General features: G+C 53.8%; 1 protein-coding gene across 6 annotated transcripts in view; it reads left to right on the top strand.

Moving 5' to 3' along the window:
* Positions 1-24,883, top strand: part of ZBTB7C (zinc finger and BTB domain containing 7C) — a 363,196-nt gene extending 338,313 nt beyond the window's left edge. For all 6 annotated transcript variants that reach the window (XM_019652707.1, XM_019652705.1, XM_019652706.1 and 3 more), the window contains 2 exons: positions 9,644-10,870; positions 21,916-24,883. In XM_019652707.1, the coding sequence (XP_019508252.1) occupies positions 9,660-10,870; positions 21,916-22,567 (1,863 nt within the window). In that variant the 5' untranslated portion in view covers positions 9,644-9,659 and the 3' untranslated portion in view covers positions 22,568-24,883. The remainder of the gene's footprint in view (positions 1-9,643; positions 10,871-21,915) is intronic.
* The last annotated feature ends 239 nt before the right edge of the window (positions 24,884-25,122 follow it).

Genomic DNA, 25,122 nt, shown 5'->3' with positions numbered 1-25,122 from the left:
CCCTCACCCCCCACCCCGCCCCCTGCACAGGGCTTATGGCATTTTTGGTAATGAATTTGTGTACACTCTAGAGAAGCAGCTTCCAGACTCTGCCCCAGCCACTGCCCAGCCATCCTTGGCCACTGTCTCACAGCCAGGAGCATAAATCAGGACTGGCCTCCTCGCCTCCCTCAGGGCGCCAAGCACTCTTACCCACCTGTCACGTCTCCATCACTCTACCCGGTGTGGCCAAATGCTGCTCCCACCCTGACTTTGTAGACCGCCGTCCTGGGAAAGCTCAGTGTGTACTCACATTCATTTCCCTTGTGTAACCTGGTAGCATCCTGAGGCACCTGGAGGAGGCCGGGGTTAGGGGGTTAGGCTGAGTCAGGAGATTCACAGTCAGGGGCAGCAGCCCCAGGATAGCAGAAGTGGAGCTGTTCATGACCTTGGAATCCAAGGATCCACCCTGGGACCGAAATATTTAAGTGGATTAGCTGAAGAGCACCGCAGAACCATCGAGGGCGTGGGCAGCTAGGGAGCTTCACAGGCTCCTAGTCTCACATTGAAGAAGAAGCGGGAGCTCAGAGCGGGAGCTTCATGCTCTGGGGGCACTTATATCTCAGGCACAGAGCAGAGGGGAACGGTAAACGCAGGCTCTAATGGTGCTTCCTGCCCAAAAGGATGTTAGCCCTCTCTGCAGACTGCACACCTGAACATTCCTCAGCCCTCACGCCTCGTGCTCTTCCCCAAAACAGAACTCAGCCTTCTGTCCTCCAGCTGGTGCCCTCTCACCTGGCACCCACCTCCCCTTCTCCCACTGTGAAGTCCCCTGGCTTGGTGGCCATGGCGCCACCCTGAGAGGCCCTGGGACGCAGGTCAGGGCGGCCTATGGGCAGAGTGCACTCAGAGGCTGGCCAGCTGTGCAGCTGCTTTGGTGCCTTCTAGAAGAGACACTAAAATATCCCCAGGAAGGTCAAAATGCCACTTAACCCAGTCATCCACACACAACCCTTTAATAATGAGCAAAATCTAAGCCATTCCCACTCCTTCACACTCCCAACACTCCCAACTGGGGCTGTTGGGTAGAAATGCTAAAAAGAAGAGCACTCCCAGGGGGCTCCTGTGTGTCCCCCAGTGAGGGTGTGACCGTGGGGAGGACGGCAGACCAGCCAGGGTGCCTCCTGAAAAGGCAGCCAGAGGTAGCAGGACTCCGAAACCCGGCAGCACCAGGCCTAGTGCTGTTTATGGGAGACAAGTGATTTATTTTATTATATAAATTTTCAGTGGTTTAATAAGGTTTAATAAGCCTCCCAGGGAGTTTTCTGGCTCAGGAAATCGCCTGTAATAAACACAAGTAGTAAATCCTTTATTTTGAACATAAAGAGGTGTGCAATTTTTCTTAAAAGGAAACAAGTCTCCCCCTTCCTCCCACCTCACCCTCTAATAAATAAAGGATAAATAAATATTAAAGAACAACAGCTTGAAGGGTCCCCGCTTTATTTGTCCAGCCCAGACTCCCACGGGCCAGCCCGCAGTGCTCCAGCCATCAGTGGTGGGACCCTCCCCACTGGCTGGCGTGCTCTGCCAGCCCTCAGCCCCTCCATTTCCCTCCAGCTCACTGCAGAGGGCCCTCCTTGCCTTCTAAGGCCATGCGGCCTCTTCGAGAACCCTATCTTTCCTGCAAGGTTACCGGACAGGGCACTAGAAAAACCAGTGGCCTCAGGGGACATGTGAGTTGTCCAGCAGTCGTTTAACCACACTGCGTTGTGACCTTCACCTCACTTGACTTGCATTTCTTTATGTATAAAATGGGTATAATACTGGCCTCCCCTGTCATCAAAGAGGTGAAAGTGCTTTGGAAAGAAAAAAGGCTCTAGGCCGCCCCTTGGGTGAGGGGATGGGGACAGGGGCTCCCCGACTTTGGGTTCCTGGAGAGTAGCTGCTGTGAAGAGGAAGGGGCTCCTTTAGGGGGGACTAAGCAGCTCAGACTCACCCCCCCACCACCATCACCAAAGCCCAGGTGTGGAGCTGCCTCTCACTCTTCCTCCTCTGTCTGTCCCGCCACCCATGTAGGTAACCCTCCAGTCTGTCCCAAGTGTGTTTCATCCTGTAAGAATGAGGGGGGCCGAGGGGGGGGACAGAAGCCCATCCTGGCTTTTGCCCCTGCTCCAAACCCCTGTGGGTGGTCCTAGACCTTCTTCTGATAAAACCAAACCAATTCTGGTGTGGAGGGCGGTGGAGGTGGTGATGATGGTGGGGGAGGGGATGACCAGGGATGCAATATGGCACAGTGGACAGAGTCTGGGCTGCCAGTCAGGAGCTCCGGGATCTCTGTCCCTTACCTAGTGCTGTGACCTTGGGCAAGTGAGTTTACCAGCGTGAGTTCAGGTGTCTCCTCAGAAAAGCAGGCCAAATAATTCCATCTGTACCCAGGGATCCTAGGAAAATGTATGGAGAAAAGGAGATGTGAACAAGCTTTTCTGAATATAAAGCTCAACAGGCCTGTGGCATTGTTAACTCAGGGGGCTTCAGCAGAGAACAATGAATCAGGGCTTGAATGTCTGGTCACAGGAGAAAAACACTCAAGCCCCTAGGCGTAGGGGCACTGAAAAAAATTCTGCCTGTATTTTTTTCTAGGCTGGGGCGAGAACCCAGGAGTGCCTGGCCTGTGCTCTGGCCCTCATGTCTTGTCCTGTGGGTGGGGGGGACTAGGCATTGGGGGGGGCACAATCGCGTGAGTCAGGGTGGGGCTGCATTCCAGCTGTAAGGGGACATCTGGTGGAGGAGAGAAGCTCAGAGCTCATTTCACAGAAACCAACCAGCTCCAAGTCCTGGGCTGGAGGCGAGCTGGGGACTGTGGACTCCGGGCGTGTCCCAGCAGGGTGGCAGAGCAGGTGGGGCCAGCTTCACCCAGCTGTGGGCGCTCTGCCTGGGATGCTCCCTCAGGTGGGGCGCAGGCTGGAAGTTGAGGTGGCCCTGCCCAGCCTCCCAGCCCACACGTCTGGCCCCCACCTCTGGGGCAGCTGAGGCTCCAGGGCATTCTGGGGCCAAGGGGTGTGGCTGCCCTGCTGAGAGGAACTGCCAAGGGCAGGGTGGGGCGCGCCGGCAGAGATCCTCAGGGCTGGCCAGCTGCTGGGGCCAGGCCTCCCTGCCTTCGCTCCTGCCCACCAGCCCCGTTTGGGTTTCAGTACTAGCACAACCACAGGGACGAAGGACAAGCCTGCTGGAAGGATGCAGGTAGCTGTTGCCCCGCCTCCTTCCCAAGTCTGAAAGAGAACCCACATCCCTCTCTGCCCCTGTGCAGCCCCCCTCGCCCTCACCACAGCCACTAATTCTGCCAGGTGGCTTTGAGGCTGCAGGCTGGGGGTGGGAGTGAGGGGGAGGAGAAGCTGGAGGCTGGAAACAGTGAGGCCGCTCCCAGGGCAGTGGGAGTCTGCCGGCTGGGGCCAGCCTGCCATGGGGATTTGGCAGACAGAAGCATGATTCTGAGCCCCGGATTTGCTGAGCTGAGCAGGATTCAGGAAGGCGTCGGACTTGTGGATCACAGCAATAAAATTGTCCCGAAAGTCACACTACCAAGGCAGCTGGGGATAGGAAAGAGGTGAGACTCAGAAATCAAGTCCCTGCCCTGATGTTTTCTGGCTGTGTGACTTGGAGCAGGTCCCTTAGCCTCTCTGATCCCCACCAAGTGGGGATCATAATATGGATGAAATGAATGAATGTGAGTGCCTTATGAATGACAGAGCTCTGTTCAAATGTCAGATATCACCAAGGCAGAGGAATGGGGCCACCCCACCACCCTCTGTGACTTCGAGGCTATCTCTACTTTGTATTTGAACTGATCTCATTGATCAGGATCTACCAGGTTCATGCTTAATGGCATCCCGGGGATGACACAGACATATCAGAAACAGACCCTTCCCGGAACAAGTGCAATTATTTGCAGTTACTTCCCCATTTCCCAGATAGGCAAACTGAGAGCAGCAGGAGTGTATAATTTGCCTGTACCCCTCCACTTCATGTTCCTGGTAAAACCAATCCTATAACATGGGTCCCCTATGAGCCAGGCAACCCGGCGCCCGGCTGAGGGCACAAGCTTGGCATCAGCACACCCTACTTCGAGTTCTAGCTCTGACAGTGATTAGCCATGTGACCTTTCCTCTCTGTGCCTCATTTTTCTCATCTGTAAAATGAGCATAAAGTTGACACCAACCTCGCCTGCCCCATGGGAGTACCTGAGACAGGAGGCATGAACGAACCTTGATACAACGCCCTACAGGTGCCAAGGGTGGCTCTGGGAGCTTGTATGAGCTGTCATCAATGACTTTGGTTGGGAGAGGTGATTTCATAGTGTGGATCTCTGCAAAACTGTGACGAAGGCAAGTTGGTTCCCGGTATGGGCCCACCCCCCACTGCCAAGACACCTAGAAGGCAGGGTCTGTGCCCTTCCTGGACTTCATCATTGTTAACATTGGATGAGCACCTACTATGTACCAGGAGGCACTTTATGTGCCTTAGTTGTTTAGTCATTTGCTCTGCACAGCAGCTCTGCAAGGTCAACACTATTATCATCCCCATTGTGCAGATGAAGAAACTGAGCTCAAGGATGGAAACACCAAGCCTCCAAGGCCTCAGTGGGGGAGCCAGGCTGTGTTCCCAGGCAGCCCGAGAGCAGGGCCCGCACCCTCCACCCCTTAGCATGGGCGCCCTGTTGTCAGATGGCCACCACTCAGCCTGAGAACAGCTCCTTATGCGATCCCACTCAGGGCCCAGCTCGAACACACTTTCCGAGGGGACTCTGGAAATCCAAAGCCTTCTCCCTTCTACCCAACAAAATCCTCTCTACCCTTCAAACTCAGATAAGGCCGCCCTCCTGAGAGAGCGCGATCCCCGTGCCCACAGGGGTCTGGTGCCTTTCTGTCCATAGTACTGGGCACCGAGCCAAACCCCCACCACCCCACCAACATGCGTGGGTCTCAGCTCCCTGGTGTACATCCCTCAGCACTGGCTCTGATCAAATCTCTAGAGTAAGAGACAACTTTTATTTTGAAGGGGGGGCGGGGGAGAATTCCAATCCCTGCCCCCAAGTTGGACTTTGTAGGGGACAGTGTGGCAAAGGGGGATGAAGATGAGCTTTGGCACCAACTACAGCTGGATTCAAATCCTGGCTCAGACACGTGCTGGCTGGTGGCATTAGGCAAGTCACCTACCCTCTCCACACCTTTTCTTTATCCCTAAATTGGAGGTGATGATACAAACATGTACCATTCAGAATGGCGTTGGTTGAGAAAGGATTAGAGGTGTGGTAGCTGACATGTTATAGGCACTCAATAAATGGCAGCTAGTATTGATTATTATAAATGCTGTCTGGCTTGTTTGCTTCATTTGGTTATTAGAACAGGACAAAAATAAGAACAAAGCTCAAGTCGCACTCAAGAAGCTAATACTGGAGGACTTTTAGAGCCAGGTTTCTGTAACGCATTTCTGTGGGGTTGAAGGCCCTCTTACCCCTTTCCAGCCGCTCACCCCCTCCCCCCACCTCTTCTCTGCTCCTCTCATAGAGGCACCACCTCCCTGTCTTTAGCTGGTAAACCGAGGGCAAGGCCCCTCCCCTTGGTAGGGAGAGAGGGGAACTCAGGTAGACACCTGAGCCTAGTGATGCTCTCATTTTACAGGTGAATAAACCAAGGCCAGATATGAGAAGTGCTGCCTTTGTCAGACAGAGCTACTTGGACATACCTGGGCTCTAGAACCTTCCACTGAGGGCAGAGTCCCAGGGAGGCTGCAGCAGGACTCATAACCTCTGGAATGGGGACCACACCTGAAAAGGCTTCACCCGCCCTGCGTTCTTCCTCTGGAAACTTCTTCCTCCATTTCTAAGCTTCTCTTCCTCTCTTTCCCTCCTGCCTCTTTATTTCTGATCTAGCTATATTTTTTCTATCCCCCTTCTACCAGGGGTTCATATTTTGCATCAAGCCACTCCTGGATGTTCAGAGGTGTTTTGTTTGTTGTTTGGTGTGTGTGTGTGTGTGTGTGTGTGTGTGTGTGTGTGTGTGTGTGTGTGTGTAATTCTCTTTCCTGAGCGTGTTATTCTCAGAGACAGAACTGCCCTGGCTTGGGTGATGGGAGGGAGGGGATGGAAGCCCTGGGAAGACGAAGGTCATGGCCACCCCTTTGGGACACTGCTGTCTGGGCCCTCCAGTGCATGGGACTCTTAGGATCACCTGGGAAGCTCCCAGAGTGCAGGGCAGGGTCACTTCTTCCCAGAGACAATGAAATAGCAAAGGCAGTCTCAACTACTACCTGGAAAAACAGCACCCAGCTCCACTGTTACACCCCCTCCTCTGGGAATGGGACCAAGGCTCCAAACCAGGCCACAGTGGGCAGACCAGCCATTGAGTCCAGGGTCCCCCAGGCCTGTTGCTACCCTCCTTATCCTGACCCACTTCGCGCTGCTAGCTTTTCACAGTCATGACACTGGTTATTAGATTTCCCATGAACACCGATGACCAGATGAGGCCCCGGGAGCCCAGAGACCTGGAGCAGCCTCCCAAAGTCTCACAGCTGTGGGTTCCTGATTCCCAGTCTCAGGCCAACATGGCTACAAAAGTGCTGAGATGGGACATTTAGTAAGAGACAGCTGTCTCCATCCCTCAGTGAGCTTGGATGAGACACAGACCCTCTATACCCAATCCAGTGGGTTCAGCTAGCTCTTTTCGAAAAGGTGAGGGAAAGCTTAAGGAATTGCGGGAATCCCCCCCAAAAAAAACCCAAAACAAAACAAAATATTTAAGAGCATTTTTGTCTTTAAAGGAATAAGCAAACTTGGCTCTAAATTCCTGAAGTTTTACTGACGTGAGATTTTTTACTTAATAGTCAAAGAGGCATTTCATTCACAGTCTTTTCAGATGAGAGGGTCCCTTGGGGGGTCAGGACCCTGCTAACCATATGGAAGGTCCATGGGAATCAGAAAACGGTGTCATTTCCTCAATACATATTTAGTTTTGTTTTTGTTTGTTTGTTTTTTTAAAGATTTTTTTATTGGGGAATTGGGGCATGGGAACAGCGCAGGGGAATTGGGGAAGGGGAACAGAGAAGTTGCTGTCCTTTTGTTCTTCAGTCTAGTTGTGGAGGACATTGCTTCACTGGTCCAAGTTGTCACCATCATTGCGCTCTTCCTGGGTGAGGCAGATCAATCGTGCGCTTCTGGACAGCAGCTCAAGGCAGCTGCTGGCCGCTCATGCTGGCTGCTGGCTACACACTGTAGCCCATGGCAACCCACTGCCACAGGGGCTGCAGCCTATGCCATCGCTGGCAACTCCCGGCAGCCCAGCTCCAGGTTGAGCTGTTGTTCAGCATCTTAGCTATAGAGGGCAGTGTCACTGGCCCTCATATGTGGGATCCAAACCGGGGCCCTCTGGTGTCCCAAGCCAGCTCTTAACCAAAGCGCCACTTGGCTGGCCAATACATATTTAGTTTTTAAAGAGACGGCTAAGCTGTTTCCCAGAATGGCTGTATCATTTACACACACCCCAGCAATGTATGCGTGAGCGAGCTTCCTCACCAGCACTTGGTGTTGCCACTGCTGGTGGTTTCAGCCACTCTGGTAGGTGTGTGGCGGCACCTCACTCCTCTTCGGTGCATCTTGCTCTGTCTTTCTCATAGTTGTGTCCCTGTAAGCTCTGTGAGAGCAGGACCTTCTAGCTCTGCTCTCTGTGTAGCCCCAGTGCCTGGCACAGGGAGAAACCCAATGACTCGTTAGGAAGTGAACGCATAGTCTGTGGGGTCTCTGGCCTTTTTAAAGATGAGAAGGCAGGAAAGCAATGAGGCCTTCACTCTGGGAAACCTCCTGAGCACCTGCACAGGTGGGATTGTTCAGAGAAGGCTTGGGCCCTCTGGGGTGGAGACGAAGGGGGTAGGAGGGACGAGTGCCCAGCACCCTGCCCGCCTCACCCCGCCAGGTTCCTGGTGCCTCCAGGCCTCACCTGGGGCTCACATTGTGGGACTGGCACATCTCCTCTGCCCCCTCCCCCTGCATCTGCCTTCCCAGGGCAGAAACATCCAGAAGATAAATGCGTGGGGATCCCCAAAGCTCTTCCCACCGGGGTGTGGGGCTTTCAAGTTTTGGTTTTCTTTTTGTTTTCTCCCCACTGTAATTGCACCAGAATAAGGACCAGACCTCTGCAAGGATTTATCCAAGGGTCACGATCAAGCTTTGCCCTCAGGAGAAGGGCCCTCGGGGCTCTGGCAGAAAAATTGAGGTGGCTTTTTTTCCAGCTTGAATCTGCAGGCGGGGGCTGTGTGTTTTGTTCCCTGAAGGGAGGGGTGCCTGTTGCCCTGTGTCCCACATGTCTCCCTCCTGGTGGCTATCACTGGGCACACTTCATGTTTAACACACTATGCTGAGGTCTCAGAGAGCCTTCTCCCCGCGGGAGATATGGTTCCCTGAGGGGAACAGATTACAGATAGGACACATTAACTAATGATGTACTCGAATTTTATATTGAATTTAAATGTTGATTTATAGGTGAAACGGCTCGTGGACATACTCATATAGGATGTCAGTATTTCAAAGAAAAAGAAAAAAGATAAAAAATGAAAGGAAACTTCATCAAATAAGATGAAACCAGAGGAAGGTCACAAGGCAAAACATATGCCATAAAAATGGGCCAAAAAAATTAGTCTTAAGATTCCTAGTAGCTGTACCAGTTTGTTCGGGCTGCCATGACAAAGTGCCCCAGACTGGCTGCCTTAAACAACAGAAAAATTTTTTTGCACAGTTCTGGAGGCTAGAAGTCCAAGATCAAGGTGTTGGCAGGGTTGGTTTCTTCTGAGGCCTCTCTCCTTGGCTTGTAGATGTCCATCTTCTCCTTGTGTCGTCACAGGGTCCTCCCTCTGTGTGTCTGTGTCCTAATCGCCTTTTATAAGGACATCAATCATTGGCGTCCACTCATATGACTTTATTTTAACCTTAATCACCTCTTTAAAGGTCTTCCCTCCAAATACAGTCACATTCTGAGATAACTGGGGGCTAAGATTGCAACCTATGAACTTGGAGGGAGACACCCCTCAGCCCAGAACAGTGGCCAATAGTAGCCAAATGTTCATCTGTTGCAGGAGTCAGAGGATTTGTGAAATAAACCACAGCATTTTCCCAGCAGCTACACTGAGTCATGAGAGAGCTTCATTCCTTTGGCCCCTGACCCGCAGACACTGTGTGAGGAAGTAGCGGATGCCATTCTGTAGCTCACAGAGCAGTTGAATGTCATGGGGGCCATCTACCCTGGTGCCCCACCATTGCATGTTAGCAAAGTGGAATTCAGTGACATCGTGCCCACAAGGAGCTTCCACAACCTGCTAAACAGCACACACCATGAGAAGCCCAACTCCAAGGGCCTGAGGGGTCCAGGAAAAGACCCCGCAGCACAGTGAAAAGCCCCAGTTTGCGGGCTGGGTTCTGCATTACCGGTGGGATTTGGAAAAGCTGAGGAGGAGGAGGGCTGGCTTCCTGGCGGAGGGGGAAACCTTCAGTGAAGGCGGTGGTGGCGTGGGCCAGCATACCCACCAGCCCGGCCTCCCTGGTCCAGCGTCCCAAGAGCTGGGTGTCCCTCCTGAGACCCGGTGCTCTAACCCTGATCTCCCTCTCTGTGTGTCCCTGCAGGGCTCTGGCTGAGACCATGGCCAATGGCATTGACGAGCTCATCGGCATTCCCTTCCCCAACCACAGCAGCGAGGTCCTGTGTAGCCTGAACGAGCAGCGACATGACGGCCTGCTCTGTGATGTGCTACTGGTGGTGCAGGAGCAGGAGTACCGCACCCACCGCTCCGTCCTAGCTGCCTGCAGCAAGTACTTCAAGAAGCTCTTCACGGCCGGCACTTTAGCCAGCCAGCCCTATGTCTACGAGATCGACTTCGTCCAGCCCGAGGCCCTGGCCGCCATCCTGGAGTTTGCCTACACCTCCACGCTCACCATCACCGCTTCCAATGTCAAGCACATTCTCAACGCTGCCCGGATGCTGGAGATCCAGTGCATTGTGAATGTGTGCCTGGAGATCATGGAGCCCGGCGGGGACGGCGGGGAGGAGGACGACAAGGAGGATGACGACGACGACGAGGATGATGATGATGAGGATGAGGAGGAGGAAGAGGAGGAAGAGGAGGAGGAAGAGGAGGACGATGACACGGAGGATTTCGCTGATCAAGAAAACCTGCCTGACCCCCAGGACATCAACTGCCGCCAAAGCCCTTCCAAGACGGACCATCTCACGGAGAAGGCCTACTCGGACACACCCAGGGACTTCCCGGATTCCTTCCAGGCTGGCAGCCCTGGCCATCTGGGCGTGATCCGGGACTTCTCCATTGAGTCCCTGCTGAGGGAGAACCTGTACCCTAAAGCCACCATCCCCGACAGGAGACCCTCCTTATCTCCCTTCGCCCCAGACTTCTTCCCACACCTATGGCCAGGGGACTTTGGTGCCTTTGCCCAGCTGCCCGAGCAGCCCATGGACAGTGGGCCACTGGACCTGGTCATCAAGAACCGGAAGATCAAGGAGGAGGAGAAGGAGGAGCTGCCCCCGCCCCCACCCCCGCCCTTCCCCAATGACTTCTTCAAGGACATGTTTCCAGACCTTCCCGGGGGGCCGCTGGGCTCCATCAAGGCGGAGAATGACTATGGTGCCTATCTCAACTTCCTGAGTGCCACTCACCTGGGGGGCCTCTTCCCGCCCTGGCCACTGGTGGAGGAGCGCAAGCTGAAGCCCAAGGCCTCTCAGCAGTGCCCCATCTGCCACAAAGTCATCATGGGGGCCGGGAAGCTGCCGCGGCACATGCGGACCCACACGGGGGAGAAGCCATACATGTGCAACATCTGCGAGGTCCGCTTCACCAGGTGCGCATCACAGCCCCCTAGATGGGGGACCCAGTGGGTGCTGGGAGAGGGTCAGAGGCCGCCTTGATGACAGCAGAGAGGCACACGGGGGGCTGGGATGGTGAGAGAGATGCAGTTCATGGGAGGGGGCCTGACTGGATCCTAGATGCACATCAAGTTCATTGATAGAAGGTGTGCCAGGCATTCCCTGGTGTGGTGATTTTCAAGCGCTTTTTAAGAGCTAGCAATTTTTTTTTAAGATTTTATTGGGGAATTGGGGGAGGGAACAGCATTGGGGAATCGTGGAAGGGGAACAGACAAGTTGCTATCCTTTGGTTCTTCAGTCTAGTTGTGGAGGACGTCATTTCACTGGCCCATGTTGGTGTTATTACTGTGCTTTTCCCGGGTGAGGCAGATCAGTCACCAGCCATTGGACGGCGGCTCACAGCAGCTCATGCCAGCTGCCGGCCACTCACAGTAGCTTACAGCAACCCACTGCAGCCCCCGCTGCAGCCTACGCCGTCGCCGGCGACTCACGCAGCCCAGCTCCAGGTCGAGCTGTTGTTCAGCATCTTAGCTGTAGAGGGCGCAGCGTCACTGGCCCTCATATGGGATCTGAACCGGTTGCCCTGCTTCTCAAAGCTCACGCTCCCAAGCCAACTCTTAACCAACAAGCCACTCAGCCAACGTGCAAATTTTCTTAAACGCAATAGCAGGTGGGAGGACAGGATATAAAACAGGTCAGAGCAGAGCTGTTCTGGTTAAAGCAGAAGTGAAGGGCCTCAATGCCTTGCTCCCTTGGCCTCCCTCGCCCCTTCCCCACTGGAAATCCACGGGAGCTGGTTTGAAGCTCCTCAGTGGCGTGCCGCCCTTTTATTTTACCTTAATTCAGCATGCCAGGAGCGGTCCTAAGTGTATTACATATACTCTCCCCCAGCCAGGCCCTAGGAAGACAAGGAGGTGCTGTGTGGCCTTTGCTTACAGGTGAGCTATGCATTTCCCCATGGCTAGTTGGCCACTCGTAAGCTCAGATGGAAAATAGCTGGGCTGGGACTTGTGTGGAAGCAAAATCTGTGACCAAGGGAACTGCAGAGACCCTTGAGCCCTTTAAATCTCTTCTGGGCCAGACCTAAAGGATGGGCCTCCTTTTATATTCTCCTCCTTGCCTCTCCTTGTTAGGAAGAGGATTAACTTTTATGCTGTTATAAAGTTTGAAATCAGCACATATAAAGCTTTAATCTTCTATAGACTCCATGCCATTCAGCAAACATGTATGATGAACCTTCTCTGTGCAGCAGCTTTTGTAGTCGAAACGGATGGGTAGGACATGGGGTCAGATTTGTCCACTGCTAGGTTGTGATGGGCCTTCTGGGGGGAAATATGATGTTGGTGCTCTTTGTGGTCACTGGTGTGAGGCTGACCTTTCCAGCCATGTCCACAGTGGGGAAACTTCTGATAGGTGGCTGACATCAGGGCTTGGTAGTTCCAGTGTGTCAGATGTGAACAGAGCCTGGTGGATACCTGCCCTGTGCTCGTGACATCCTAGACTAGGTCTGTTCCCCACACTGCCACTGTCCTGTCAAAGAGCTCACCTTGGGAGACCCACACTTATGCCACTGGTGCTGCCATCACCGCTTATCTTCACGGAAATGTATTTGTGGGAATTGCTGGGGGTTCGTTCTTTTGATTTACTTTGGTGGGCCCACAACTTTAGCCTTTGAGGATGGAGTGAAAATTTTTGAATCAGGCCGAATATCAAATCAGGGGCCATGCATTTTTTGGGGAAAAACAAGATGAGTCCTATGAAGTAATGAGGCCTACTCTTTTGGGTGGCTTGACATGCTACATGAAGATTCCAGCGAAGGGTATCAGAAATATGCTCAGGTGATAATGGCATTGCTGCAATAGCTCTGCAGTCTCCTCCGGTGACTGCTTGGAAGACACACTGATTGTTTCCAAGTGGCCTTGGGGTCCCCGCATAGCTGCTTCTGAGAGGGAACCCCCAAACAGAATCTCTCCCAGATGCTTTGAGCTGACAGTGGAGGGAGATTCCAGGTGCAGAGCAGCTAGACCCCAATTGCCCGGGATTCACCTGCCTCCAGGTGTCCTTCACTGATGGCCCTGCCACCCTGATGCTGCCTTAGGCAAGGCTGCCCCCACCTTCTCCTGAATCACTTAGCCCCACAGGCCTGGGCTAGAACATCTGAACAAGGCTGACAAAAGCCCAGGATAACAGAAGGGAGATCAGCCAGAGCATAATCCAATGTCAAGTACAGCTCATTCATCTGCAGCCTGTGAGGCCCAGCCCAGCCCCAGGGACTTGACACTCTCACAGGCCAGGAAAGCCAGTCCCTGAGCAGCCCAGAGTGCCCCCTCCTGCCATCCCGGGTCCACCTCCCTCTTTTCCATGCCTGTCCCCTATGCACATGGCTGCCACTGAGACACCTGTCCCTTCAGAGGAGACCCAGGTGTATGGCTTCAATAGGACGCTTGTCTCAGGGTACCACACATTGAACCTGCCTGGTACCCCAAGTCCCCATCTCCTTTCCCTCCTTGCGCTGCCCCTCCAGGCCTTTCCCACACATGGCTTTCGGTGAGGGCCACACCAGTCCGTGGGCTGTGCCTTCCCTAGGGAAAGCTTTAATCTTGGTCAGTCACTACAGACAGACTTCTCGCCCTCCTGACACTGGAACATTCTCTAAGTAGGCCTCCTGGTTTGGGCAGTGGTGCTAGGTTGTATAGGAGGGCTGCATTCCAGAAAGCTCCTTTCAGCACATTCTCGATGATCACTTAGGGTGGCCTGTAGTCTCACCCTCCCTCCAGGTCAGATAAGCCAGTGGGGTGGTTCCCGCCATCCAGCCGTCTGCCCTGCCCGGCCCTCCCTCCAGTTTACTCATGCTCAACAGATGGACAGCCATCTGGGCCCCCAGGCCCGTCTCCAGCTGAAGCAGCTGCATTCCAACCTCCATCAGCACCTTCCCCTCACTCGTTGCCATTGGGCTCTGACTGTCCTGGGAAAGATCAGAAAAGCTCTGGCCCCCCACCCCTCCCCCAGAGCAGAGACACTCCAGAGTCGAGTCGGGGCAGGCTGGAGATTTTCCTGGCTTATTCGAATAAGGGACTGTGTTTCTCACCGTGGGCTGTGGTTATTCGTGTCGAACACCCCCTCAGCCTCCCTCCCTGGCATATTCTTCAGAATCTCTGGTCCCTTGCTTCCCTCCTGCCCCCTCTCTGGAGCTGCTCTGCAAGGATTCTTTTTGGTCTTTGGAGAGCCCCAACTCTGGTCTGTGTGGACTGGGGTTTCCTGTGACTGCCTGTAGCCACGTCCCCGGCAGCCTTTCCCTGGGGACCGTCTCTGCGTCTTGCTTCCTGCAGACACCGTTCACAACACCTTCCCTCCCTCCCCAGCTGCAGGCTCTTCAGGAGCCACTTCAAGCAGCAGCTGCTGCCTCTTTGACTCAAAATTCCCAGACTCCTTTGCAAGGCCAAGCCACTCATTGGGACTGGGCCCCCAGAGGCCAGGGGACCCCTGACCTGCTGCCCTCCATCCTCCTCTTAGGCACCGTTTTTTTTTTCTGAATCTCAGCTGAGTTTCTGCTTTCTGGCCAGGCCCCCTTTCCTTTCTCCTAAATGCTGACACACCTCCTGCCCTCCATCTTGGGGGATGTTGGAGGGGCTGACCCTTCCCCTGCAAAGTGGCCCTTTGGCATAGACTCCAAGTTACAGCCCCAGAAGCCAACTCCCAGAATGTCCACACCCCACGAGGACATCATTCCTAATGACTTCAGAGCAGGCAGGTGGGACCCGGAAGTCCTTCCCGCAGAGCCCCTCTGCCCCTAAGCCTGCCTGCTTGCTTTCATTCTATGGTCCTACAAGAAGAGAGACTAAGGCCTCCCCACCACGATGTTGTCTGTTCCCTGGTGTCAGGACCCTCACCTCCAGGTTGGCTCTAGATTTCAGCCAGTTCCACTGGTTGTCCCACCACTGATTGTTCCATATATGAGACACCGCTGGGGCCCCAAGCAGGCACTCAAAGGCTTCCACCAGACTGTGTTTCTATGGCCCCGTACTATCCCCTCCTAGCTCTGGTCACCGCGTAATCACTCAGAGGACTCTGAGTCCCTCTGCCTACATCAGAGCCTGTGTTTACACTCCCCTGGCATGGTCCAGCATCACTGTTTTCTTCCTGAGGAAGACCGGTGCCTGTACCGGCTGCAGAGAGACAGCTCCTGCCGCAGTCGGTCCCATTGGCTCCAGTTTGGGAGAGAGAAACAGGACATAGGGGAGAGGCAGCCTGGACCAAGATTCCCCCAGACCCCTGGCCTTCCTCGTCAGGAGTCCTTTGCCTTCTGTCCCCAGAAAGTCTGGAAGCAGGGTCAAAGGTCAGGACCACAGGGTTCTGCCAGATGTGGCCCCCAGGAAAGGCCTTAAACAACAGGGAGCAAGTGAGCCAGGGGAGATGGGAAGGTGCCTGTCCTACGTGCATGCAGAGATGCTGCTGCACTTTGGTGGGCATTTTCCCTGTCCCCCCAAACAGCATCTGGCCCTCTGGTTGCCCCAACTGCAGCCCTCATCGGTGCCAAATGGGCCTGGCCCTCGGCTGTGAAGGCCCCAGAAGACTAATTCCTCCTAATTCGTGCCACATTGGTCCTTGAGCACAGGCAGCCTGTCGGGGGAGCTCCTAAAGAGCATGGCTGGCATCCTTCCCTCCTGCAGCCCCCTGTAGCCCACCCGCAGCCTGGCTCTCAGAGGGGCTCCAGCCTCTGCGGGGGCAGGTAATAGAGGCATGAAACTGCAGGGCTTGAGAAGGGACCAGCCCCCGAGTCACATAGGTCCCATCCCGTCCCTGGTGGGTGGACAAGCTCTACGCCCTGAGAAGTCACTCTCTGGCGAGCCATGATCTCACCAGTTTCCACTGGATGCCCCAAAAGGCTGCAACTTCCAGTCTCCCAACACCCGCCTCCGGTATGAGCCGGAGCCGTCTGCAGCCCATAGCCGTCTGCTCTCCGAACAAGGCCAGGAGCCTGGCTTCTTTTTTGTTCTGTAGTTTCCTTTTAGCCCTCCCTCTCCTGGCAGCTCTGGGGACCTTATTAAGATAATGTAATGTCATTAGCAGTGGCAGCAGGAAGAGAATTGGTCTCAGACCTCCTGGTTACCAAGAAGTCTGGGAAGATGGTGCTGGGAAAGCATTAGCCTGAGTGGGGGCTTTTGTGGAGGCCGAGGACCCCAGGAGAGACCCAGGGCCCTTTCCTTTCACTCAGGGGGATGAGCTCATGAGGACAAGCACATCTTTCTCGAAGATGAGCTCTTCCAGCTGGAAGGGGAAATGCAGATTAAGGCTTGGGTGCCTGTGACCTGGCTGGTCGCTGGTGCAGGGCACAGGAATGAGATGGCCGACGAGGGGATCAGGGTGAGAGAGGAGCGTGTTGGACTTGGAGTCAGAGAGGTCTGAGAACTGGCCCTGCACCCGGTCATTGGTCAGTCAGTCAACAAACACGCCATGCACACCCACCCTACATTCAGTGTTGGGCCCCGAACAGAATACAGAGGTGTCTGACAGGGTCTTATCAAAGCAGGTACAGTACCATCTGTGCCCCATGCTGAATGAGGGCTGAGAGAGCAGCGCCTGGCATACAAAAAAGGCTGCTGAATATAGAGCTCAGGATCTCTCAGGGGCACCTCAGAAAGAGCACTGGGGTGATAATCAGGAACCTCAGGTTCGGGGCCCGGTTCTGCCTCTAACTAGCTGTGTGACTTCGGCCAAGTCTCCTCCTCCCCTTTCTGGGCCTCAGTTTCCCTGTAACAGGAGGAGGCTAGAGCCAGTGCTCCCAAAGGTTGCTCCCAGTTTTATGACTCCATTCACATATCACCCAATATCAGGTAGCTATGGACACATGACTGCACCTCTTTGCCTTCGTTTCCTCATGAGAATGATGGAAATGCTACCTCATCAGCTTCAGTGAGATACGGCATTACCACCTGGTGCACGGGAGGCTCCTGACCCACGCTAACATACTAAGAGGAACTGTCCATGAGCCTGGCTTTCTTTCCTGCATCAGCCGAGGCCAGTGCTGCTTGCCCCTGAATTTGCTGCCCCATGCATCACCTTGCTGTCTGGGGGCCTCACAACACAGGGCTCCAGGAGCCAGGAACAGGGTGGTGTTTCTGTGGGCATGAGGCCATGCACCTGAAGGAAACAGAGCATGCAACGGCCCCCGCCCTGGAAATAACATGCCAGAAAATAAAGGGAGCAAAGGTGGCCTCTGAACAGTGTTCCCATCTGCCAGGAGCACCTGGCAGGTCGAGCAGGGGCCACAGACAGTGTGGACAGAGAGACTTGTCCTCCAGAACTTGCGACCTGCTAGGAGGGCAATGCTGACACATTTGGGGCCATTAGAGGGGAGAAGATGACCCCGACACTCCATCTTCCGTCGCTCCCTCCTTGTCCCTCAGGTGACCTGGCTGGAGGCTCAGTGTTCAGGTCACAGGTGCTCTGGGAAGTAAGGGCAAAGGACAAAGCCTGGATGGACAGGGAAGGATTTGTGGGAGACTGCCCTTGAGTTTGACCTTGACGAGTCAGGAGGATTGGGAGTGGGAGACATCCCAGGCAGGGCAGTTTGCAGTAAGCTCAGAGATGCAAGAGATGGGTACAGGGAGGAGGAGGGCTGGGATGAGGGGCTCACAGATGGCAAGAAGGGAGTTGGCACAGTTGGATCTCTGGTAGAACCCTGACGATGGAGCATTGCTGTCCAGATGCAACAAGATATGCCCAGAAGGGGAGAGAGCCAGGGTGTACCAAGCATCCATCCCATAATCTGGCAGGCTCTGCACTGCCGGGAGGGAAGACTGGAAGTCCAGCTTGTGGCAACAGGTGTTCAGAGATGTAAAGGGGCGTCCAGATTATCCATGTGGGGGCAGCACTACGTACGGGGAGCGGAGGGGCTGGCAGAGTAGATGGGGTGATCTTTTGTCCAGCTTTCCTGAGATATAATTGACATATAACATTGTATACGTTTAAGGTATACAATGTGATGACTTGATAGGTGTATGTATTGCGAAATGATTACCACAGTAAGGTCAGTTAATATCCGTCACCTCACATACTTACCTTTTTGGTGTGGGCGCGGGAAGAACAGTGAAGATTTGCTCTCTTAGCAACTTTGAAGTATACACTACAGTCTTGCTAACTCTAGTCCCCAGGAGCCCCCAGAACTTAGTCATCTTGGAACTGGAAGGGGTGAGCTCGGAAAGTGCATCGAAAGCCATGCTAAGGGGTAAATTAGCACATAGGCCATTGGACAGAAGGGAAGCCTTGAAGATTTTAAGCAGGACCACCAGACCTCCAGCTCTGAAGGGAAGTGACTAAGAGCTTGGCTCCTGAGACTCCAGCTATTAATAGAACCCTTTCCAACTACATTCATGCCACGAGCAGCTCAGATCCATGAAACAGGGGTAGAAGAGTCATACCATACCATGGCCAGAAGGGGATTCAGTATCAGCCCATTACTCAGATGCAGACATAAGAACACCAGAGGTCAAAATGATGCACCCCAGCCTCCCCATTTCAGAGGTCAGGAAACTGAGGCCCAGGGCAGCTAAGGACCTGGTCTAGTTCTTGGAGTGTGCCTGGCACCGGGGCCCAAACCTGCCAATGCACAGGTGCATTATAGCCATGTGAAAAGGTCGTTACAGGAATAAGGAGGCTACAACCTTAAAAAGCCCATCCCTCTCTGGTCCTTGGTTTCCTTATCTTGAGAATGCAGGAACTGGATTAGATCAGTATGTTCAAGGTCCCAGGAAGCAGACTGCTAATCATGCGGGTTACTGAGCCCACTGACTCAGACTGTGAACCGGAACATGTTCACGTGCTTCTGGTAAACTACATCATCTCTAAGTTTTTTTGGTTTTTTTTCTCAGGACTTCTTTTTCTCATGAGCTTTGCCCACTCTCCTTGCCCCTCTGCCGGCTCCCATAAAAAGCCTCCATTAGGGATAGCAGGCTCCTACCAGGGCTTAGTTCCTCCCACCGCATGCGCCAGTCTTCTGGCCCCAGAGACAGAAAGCTGGCTGCAAATACCCTGTTTTGATTGCTCTGGTCTGCACTTTCTGGGGCAGCTCCTATAGGCCTCATGCTGGGAGTCCCAGGTCTGAAAATCCACACCTTTTCAACCTCAGAACAGCTTGCAAACAAACCACACCCCAGATAACCCTCTAGGCCCCCTGCCCTTACCCGCTGGATAGCTTTGGGAAAGTTGTTTGACTTCACTGAGCCCCAACTCTTCCTCTGAGTGAGGACATTTTCCCAAGTGTGTTGAGTCTAGCTCCCACAAACCCAGATTCTCTCATCAGCCCTGGACAATAGGAATTGATGTCTGGACCTAGGTTCAGCTCTGTACAGAGAGGTTAAGTAACTTACCTAAAGGTCGCCCAGCAAGTTAGTGGTGTGTCTGCTGTGGCAGCAGGGGCTTCCAGACCCCTAATGGGGGTCCCTACCCCCTACACTATGCCTTGCCTCTGAATAACAGCCTTCCAGGGTCATTGAAAGGGTACATTCACCTGCCCATAGCAGGTGCTCAATAAAAGGAAGTTATAATCACCTTCTTAGCATTTTTTACACACTTGAGCCAATCACCTCTGAACTGTAATTTATTTTAGATGGCCTCATGAAAAGCTTAGGAGAAGGTAGGGATATATATATATATATATATATATATATATATATATATATAATATTTGAAGATTTACCACTTGCATTATCCATTATTTGAGGGTGACTCTTAGGGTCAATACCACTACTTATGTGTAATCATGATTTTGAAAAAAATCTACCTTATAATGTTGTGGTGAGGATTAAATGAGGTGAAGAGCCCCACTGAAGTCTCTGAGCTGAGCCCTCCACCTGGTGAGGACAGGAGTCACACAGCCAGTGAGTGAGCCTAGCTGACCACCTAGCATCAGTGTTTCCATCAGAGCCTGGGTGAATGTGTGGGTCCCAAGGCGTATCCCTCAGGACTGTGAAGCATGGCTATCGGGGTACAAATGCTCTAACCACCCTACTGTGGGGCTGGGAGCCAGCAGGCCTGAGTTCTAGTCCCAGCTCTGATTAACCTCTGGGTGACCTTGGTGAGTTCCCCTCCCTAGGCCTCAGTTTGCCCACCTGCAGAGTGAAGGATTAGTCTAGGCCCCTGGTTCTTAAAGTGGTCCATGGAGTAGTTCTAGCAGCAGCAGCAGCAGCAGACAACTTGTTAGAAATGCAGTTTCTCTGCCCTCTCTATTCCAGACCTACTGAATCAGGATCTATGGAAGTGGGACCCAGCACTCCGTTTCATCAAGCCCCAATAATGGCTCTGATGCATGCTCAAGTTTGAGACCCACTGGCCCAGATAGTCTCTAAGGCCCCTTCCTGCTCAAACCTCCAATCACCTGGATGAAATGAGGGTTACAAGCAATGCTGGGGGAGAGGGGAGAAGGGAGCATGCGATGCCACAGCAGTGTACTATGCATCCTGGGAGGGGGAGTGCTGGTGGGTTGTAGGAGGGGCAGGGACAGGGGACTTGGAAGAGAGGAGGGTCTGGTCTGTGGAGGGCACCAGTCAGCTCACTTCCTCCTCCCTGCCCATCCCACTCACCACCTCCCAGGTGCCCTCCAGCCTTCCTCTGTGCACAGGTGGAAGGGGCAGGTCTGTCCTCTCTGGTCCTCTTCCCCTGGTTTCTGCCAGTGTACACAAGAACATCCTTTTCTCTCCTGCCCTGCCCCTGGAGAACAGGTCTGAAAATGAGAGCCAGTGAGACCTCTAGCGGCCAGGGGACACCGGACGACCAGGACCTGCTCCTGCTGTCCTGGGGTTATGTTGAGGGTGATTTAAATCGGGCCATTTTAGGGTGGACGCCTGAGCTCCACATCTGCTCTGACCTCAAACCCAACCCCAAAATTACAGGCAGACGTCCCACCCAAGCCACACCTGCAGGGAGGAGGTGGGAAACTGGACACAGAGCTGCTTGGCCTGCTGGTCCTGGTCAGGGAGGCCTGTAGAAGGATCCTCAGAGTCCTTGCTGCCCAGCGTACTCCACGTCAGCTGGGCTGCAAGGGTCCTTTAGCTGGCTTACGCAGCATTCAGTCTTAAGGAAAACAACCCTGACACGTCAGCTTTCCTTTCAAGACCACCAGGAGGTGTGTTGAATCTCGCGCAACACAAGCCCAGATTTTCTTCATCAGCTCTGGGCTAAAGGAATTGATGTCTGGCCCTAGGTTCAGCTCTGTGCAGAGAGGTTCATAACTTGCCTAAGGTCACCCAGCATGTTTAGTAGTGGGTCTGCAGCTGGAGCAAGGGCTCCCAACCCGCTGATGGGAGCCTCACCCCTACACCATACCTTACCTTTGAATAACACTGCTTAAACCCTGAAAAGCTTTGCCCTAGATTAGGCTGCATTCTTGTTGCACCTGGCTCTTTTGTAAACCCTGGAATTGTCTGCAGACAAAGAGCAGAGCCCAGGGCTTGGGATAAGAAACCACAGTGCAAGAGACTTGAACAAGGTGTGCCGACTTCTGTAGCCTCCCAGATTAACGCTGAGCACAGATCTCAACAGCCCTGGCTGGGATGGGCCCAGGGGCTCTGGGTAAAAAGCACATGATGAGCTGAAGGGAAGACTGTTGCCTGGTCAGAGTGGGCATGAGATGAAGGTACAACCCAGTATCAGAGGTCACTGCCCCATCAGAGGACTAAAGACGAACTGCTGACTTGTGGGGACCTGTGTCGCCAGCAGGTCTACTTTTCAGTCTACGAGACAGGCGCTTGACAAAGAGTGGGGGCTTCATTCCTTAGAGCTTACCAGTAGAAGGGGTTCTGGAGTGGGGGAGGCTTTTCAGGACGCTGTTCCTTCTCCAGCCCTCTAATCCAAGTGATAGCCACACCTGTTTGGGGTGGGGCGGGGGTTGCAAGTAAATCCTAGCATGGCTGCCATAACTGCGTGGGCTTTGCGACCACGGCAGTAGGGAGCCTTAGTAGGTTTTGGAGGAAGCGGGAGCAGAGGGATAGGAGCGAGGACTGACTCCAGCTCTGCATTGCAGGCAGGACAAGCTGAAGATCCACATGCGAAAGCACACGGGGGAGCGGCCCTACCTGTGCATCCACTGCAACGCCAAGTTCGTGCACAACTACGACCTCAAGAACCACATGCGCATCCACACGGGCGTGCGGCCCTACCAGTGCGAGTTCTGCTACAAGAGCTTCACGCGCTCCGACCACCTGCACCGCCACATCAAGCGCCAGAGCTGCCGCATGGCTCGGCCTCGACGGGGCCGCAAGCCCGCTGCCTGGAGGGCCGCCAGCCTGCTCTTCGGGCCCGGAGGCCCCGCCCCGGAGAAGGCGGCCTTCGTGATGCCGCCAGCGCTGGGTGAGGTGGGTGGCCACCTGGGCGGGGCGGCCATGTGCCTGCCGGGCCCCAGCCCCTCCAAGCACTTCCTGGCGGCGCCCAAGGGCGCGCTGAGCCTGCAGGAGCTCGAGCGGCAGTTCGAGGAGACGCAGATGAAGCTGTTCGGGCGCGCCCAGCTGGAGGCCGAGAGGAACGCAGGGGGCCTCTTGGCCTTCGCACTGGCCGAGAACGTGGCGGCGGCGCGGCCCTACTTCCCTCTGCCCGACCCGTGGGCCGCGGGCCTGGCCGGCCTCCCTGGGCTCGCTGGCCTCAATCACGTGGCCTCCATGTCTGAAGCCAACAACTAGGCTGGTCCTTGTCGGCCCCAGTCCAGCTGTCCTGTCCCCTCTCCTTCCAGGCCCACACTGCCCCACCCAATGGATTTGAACTTTTTATTTCAAAATCACAAAGGAAAAATGAAAAAAACACATATACCAGCAGTAATGGTATTTTCCGGGCCTCCTGAGGCAGCTTGCCTGCATTTTACCTGTGTCTAAGATGGGTGTCTCCTCCAGCAGGGGGCCTGGCCTCTCCCAGGCTGTCTGTCTCTGGCTCTCACACAGGAACTCAGGTGGGCCCATGCCTCAGAGGAGGCCCACACTGGGTACCCTGGAGCGCTTTAGAGCTGTGTGCTGCTAGATGTAAGGGGGTGGCTGGGCCAGAGGCAGCCCAAATGGAGCAGGGATGTGGGGAAGGGCCTGGGGCACACACCCTGGTTGAGCCCCAGGGCCCTCTGGCAGAGTCCCTGCTGACACTACTCTGTGGGTCATCTTTCTAGTCTTCAGTGGCCCTGGGACCCTATGGGAAATGCCCTATTGGCACAGAGGCTTCCTTGAGTCGGAGACAGATGGGCCTCTGGAGTCCAGGCCCATTTTCCCCTCACTGTCCTGTGACCTTGGACAGGCCAGCCCTCTGTACCCTGATTTCACCCTACTTTGAAGGGGGGTGGTAATTTAGTTTTCCCTCATCTGCTCACCCACCCACATATACATGCCTGGCCCTCCAAAGACAATTCTTGGGAGGGTAGCAGCTTTGCACTCCTAAAGTCGCTGGTGAAACCGGCTGTCTTACCACAGTTAGTTTTATCACATCTACCTGTATATCAGCACAGGTGAGAAATGTGGCCAAACTAGACACAGGGGCTGGGGCTTGTCTACAGCTCACGGGCAGCTTTGGGGAACGCTACATATTACCCTCCTCTCCTCTGGGCAGGCCACTGTGCATGTCTGTACCCCTGGGATGACTAGTTAGCACTTACCCCACCTCCACACAAGTCCAAAGCTGTTTGGAGTTTCTTGGGACTCCTAAGGCCAACAGAGGAGGGATGGGGCCACCTCTTAACACCTGGCAACTGCCTCCCTCCACTCCGATCCCTGGAAACAGGCAAAACCCCTGGTTCCCCAAGCTTATCTGTTTGCTTTCGAGTTGTGGATGTCTCAGGGCTTTGGCATTGCTGGTGATCCCCCCCCTCTGCTGTGTTTGAACACCCTCAACTCCTCCCTCCGCACTCTGGGAACCAAGCTGGAGAGTGTGTCTCCCCTCAGTGCAGGGAGGCCCGGCCTTGGCTCCAATATGGGTTTGAAGGGCTCTGTGAGTTGGGAGGTCCACACACTCTCCCTGGTCCTCGACTTTGTAGCAGGTCCTGAGAAGGAAGACAGCTCTGCTGGCCCAGTGCCTTCCTGATCTTCTCTCCCCTTTCCTGACCTTCCCTCCCTTTTCTTGCTGAGCTTGCTTTGTTTCTCAGTAGCCGGGGAAAGAAGGAGCATTCATCTGCACAGATTGCCCTGGGCTGGTGTCCGGAGCTATGGGGGCCAGAGACGTCACTCTTCCTCTCGCCTTGGCTTCTTCCTGAGCAAACACACACACAAAAAAAAACAAAAAGGCCAGAGAAGACCACAGACTCTGTCACTCCCCCAGCTCCCAGAAGAGACCCCTGACGCCACATACCACCAGATGCCATGCCAGCCGGAGGGAGTTCCTTCGGACGCCCTCTTGTCTTCAGATGTCACCTGCCTGGGCAGATGCCTCTTAGATTCTTGTCTCCATTTCAGTCACTTGCCAACATGCCCATGCCCCCGCATCAGTCACGGGATTGGGGCTGACCCAAACTTTAAAAGGAAACAAGGAAAAATGAACACATTGGAACCCGGTGGTGTTGGGGCTTTGGTTTTTATTTTGTAAAGGTAATGACTTCTTATAAACTCAGTTTTTCAGATGACTGGTTAGTTCTCTTTGTTTTCTCTTGGCTGCAGTTTGGAGTTGTACATTGTAAAATATCCAAAGATGCTGAGTACTGTATGTTCAATAAGAACTTGAAGCAAATGGGTTGTGGGGTGGGGTGGGAGGTGTGTTTTGTTTTGTTTCCTTTTTTCTTTTTTTTTTTTGAGTGGGGGGATGTTTCGATTTCCCTGTCTGTCTGTGGGAGAACTTTGGAATTTTTTCTATTTATAACTCTTTTTTTATGTGATTGATTGCTTTCTGTAAAATGACACTCAACAAAGTTTGCCTTAGTGATTCAAGGGACAATCTTCCATACCTTTGGTTGCACGCCGCATCCCGCCGAGAAAAGCTCTCAGCTAATTTTCTGGCCTATTTATTAAACAGTATTAATTGACTTGATTAAATTATATTGAGAAGTTGCAGTTCTGTGAGCAGTGACAGCAACAAGCCAATCTGTAGACAGTCATTGCTTAAGGTTTTGACGATTGGTTGTCATAAATTCCCCATAATATCAAAGGCACCTTTACAAACAACACAAGCCCTTGACCCTTATTTAACAATTTGAAGGACAGTGTTTTGAGTAAAAGAAACCTACGCTTGCTCAATTCCCTGGCTAAGACTAACTTCCCCCTTCTAATTCTCA

The sequence above is a fragment of the Hipposideros armiger genome, unplaced genomic scaffold (genome assembly GCF_001890085.2).
Source record: "Hipposideros armiger isolate ML-2016 unplaced genomic scaffold, ASM189008v1 scaffold_186, whole genome shotgun sequence".
Taxonomy (NCBI): Eukaryota; Metazoa; Chordata; class Mammalia; order Chiroptera; family Hipposideridae; genus Hipposideros; species Hipposideros armiger.
Note: the sequence above shows the minus strand (reverse complement) of the source record. Positions and strands in the feature narration are given on the sequence as shown.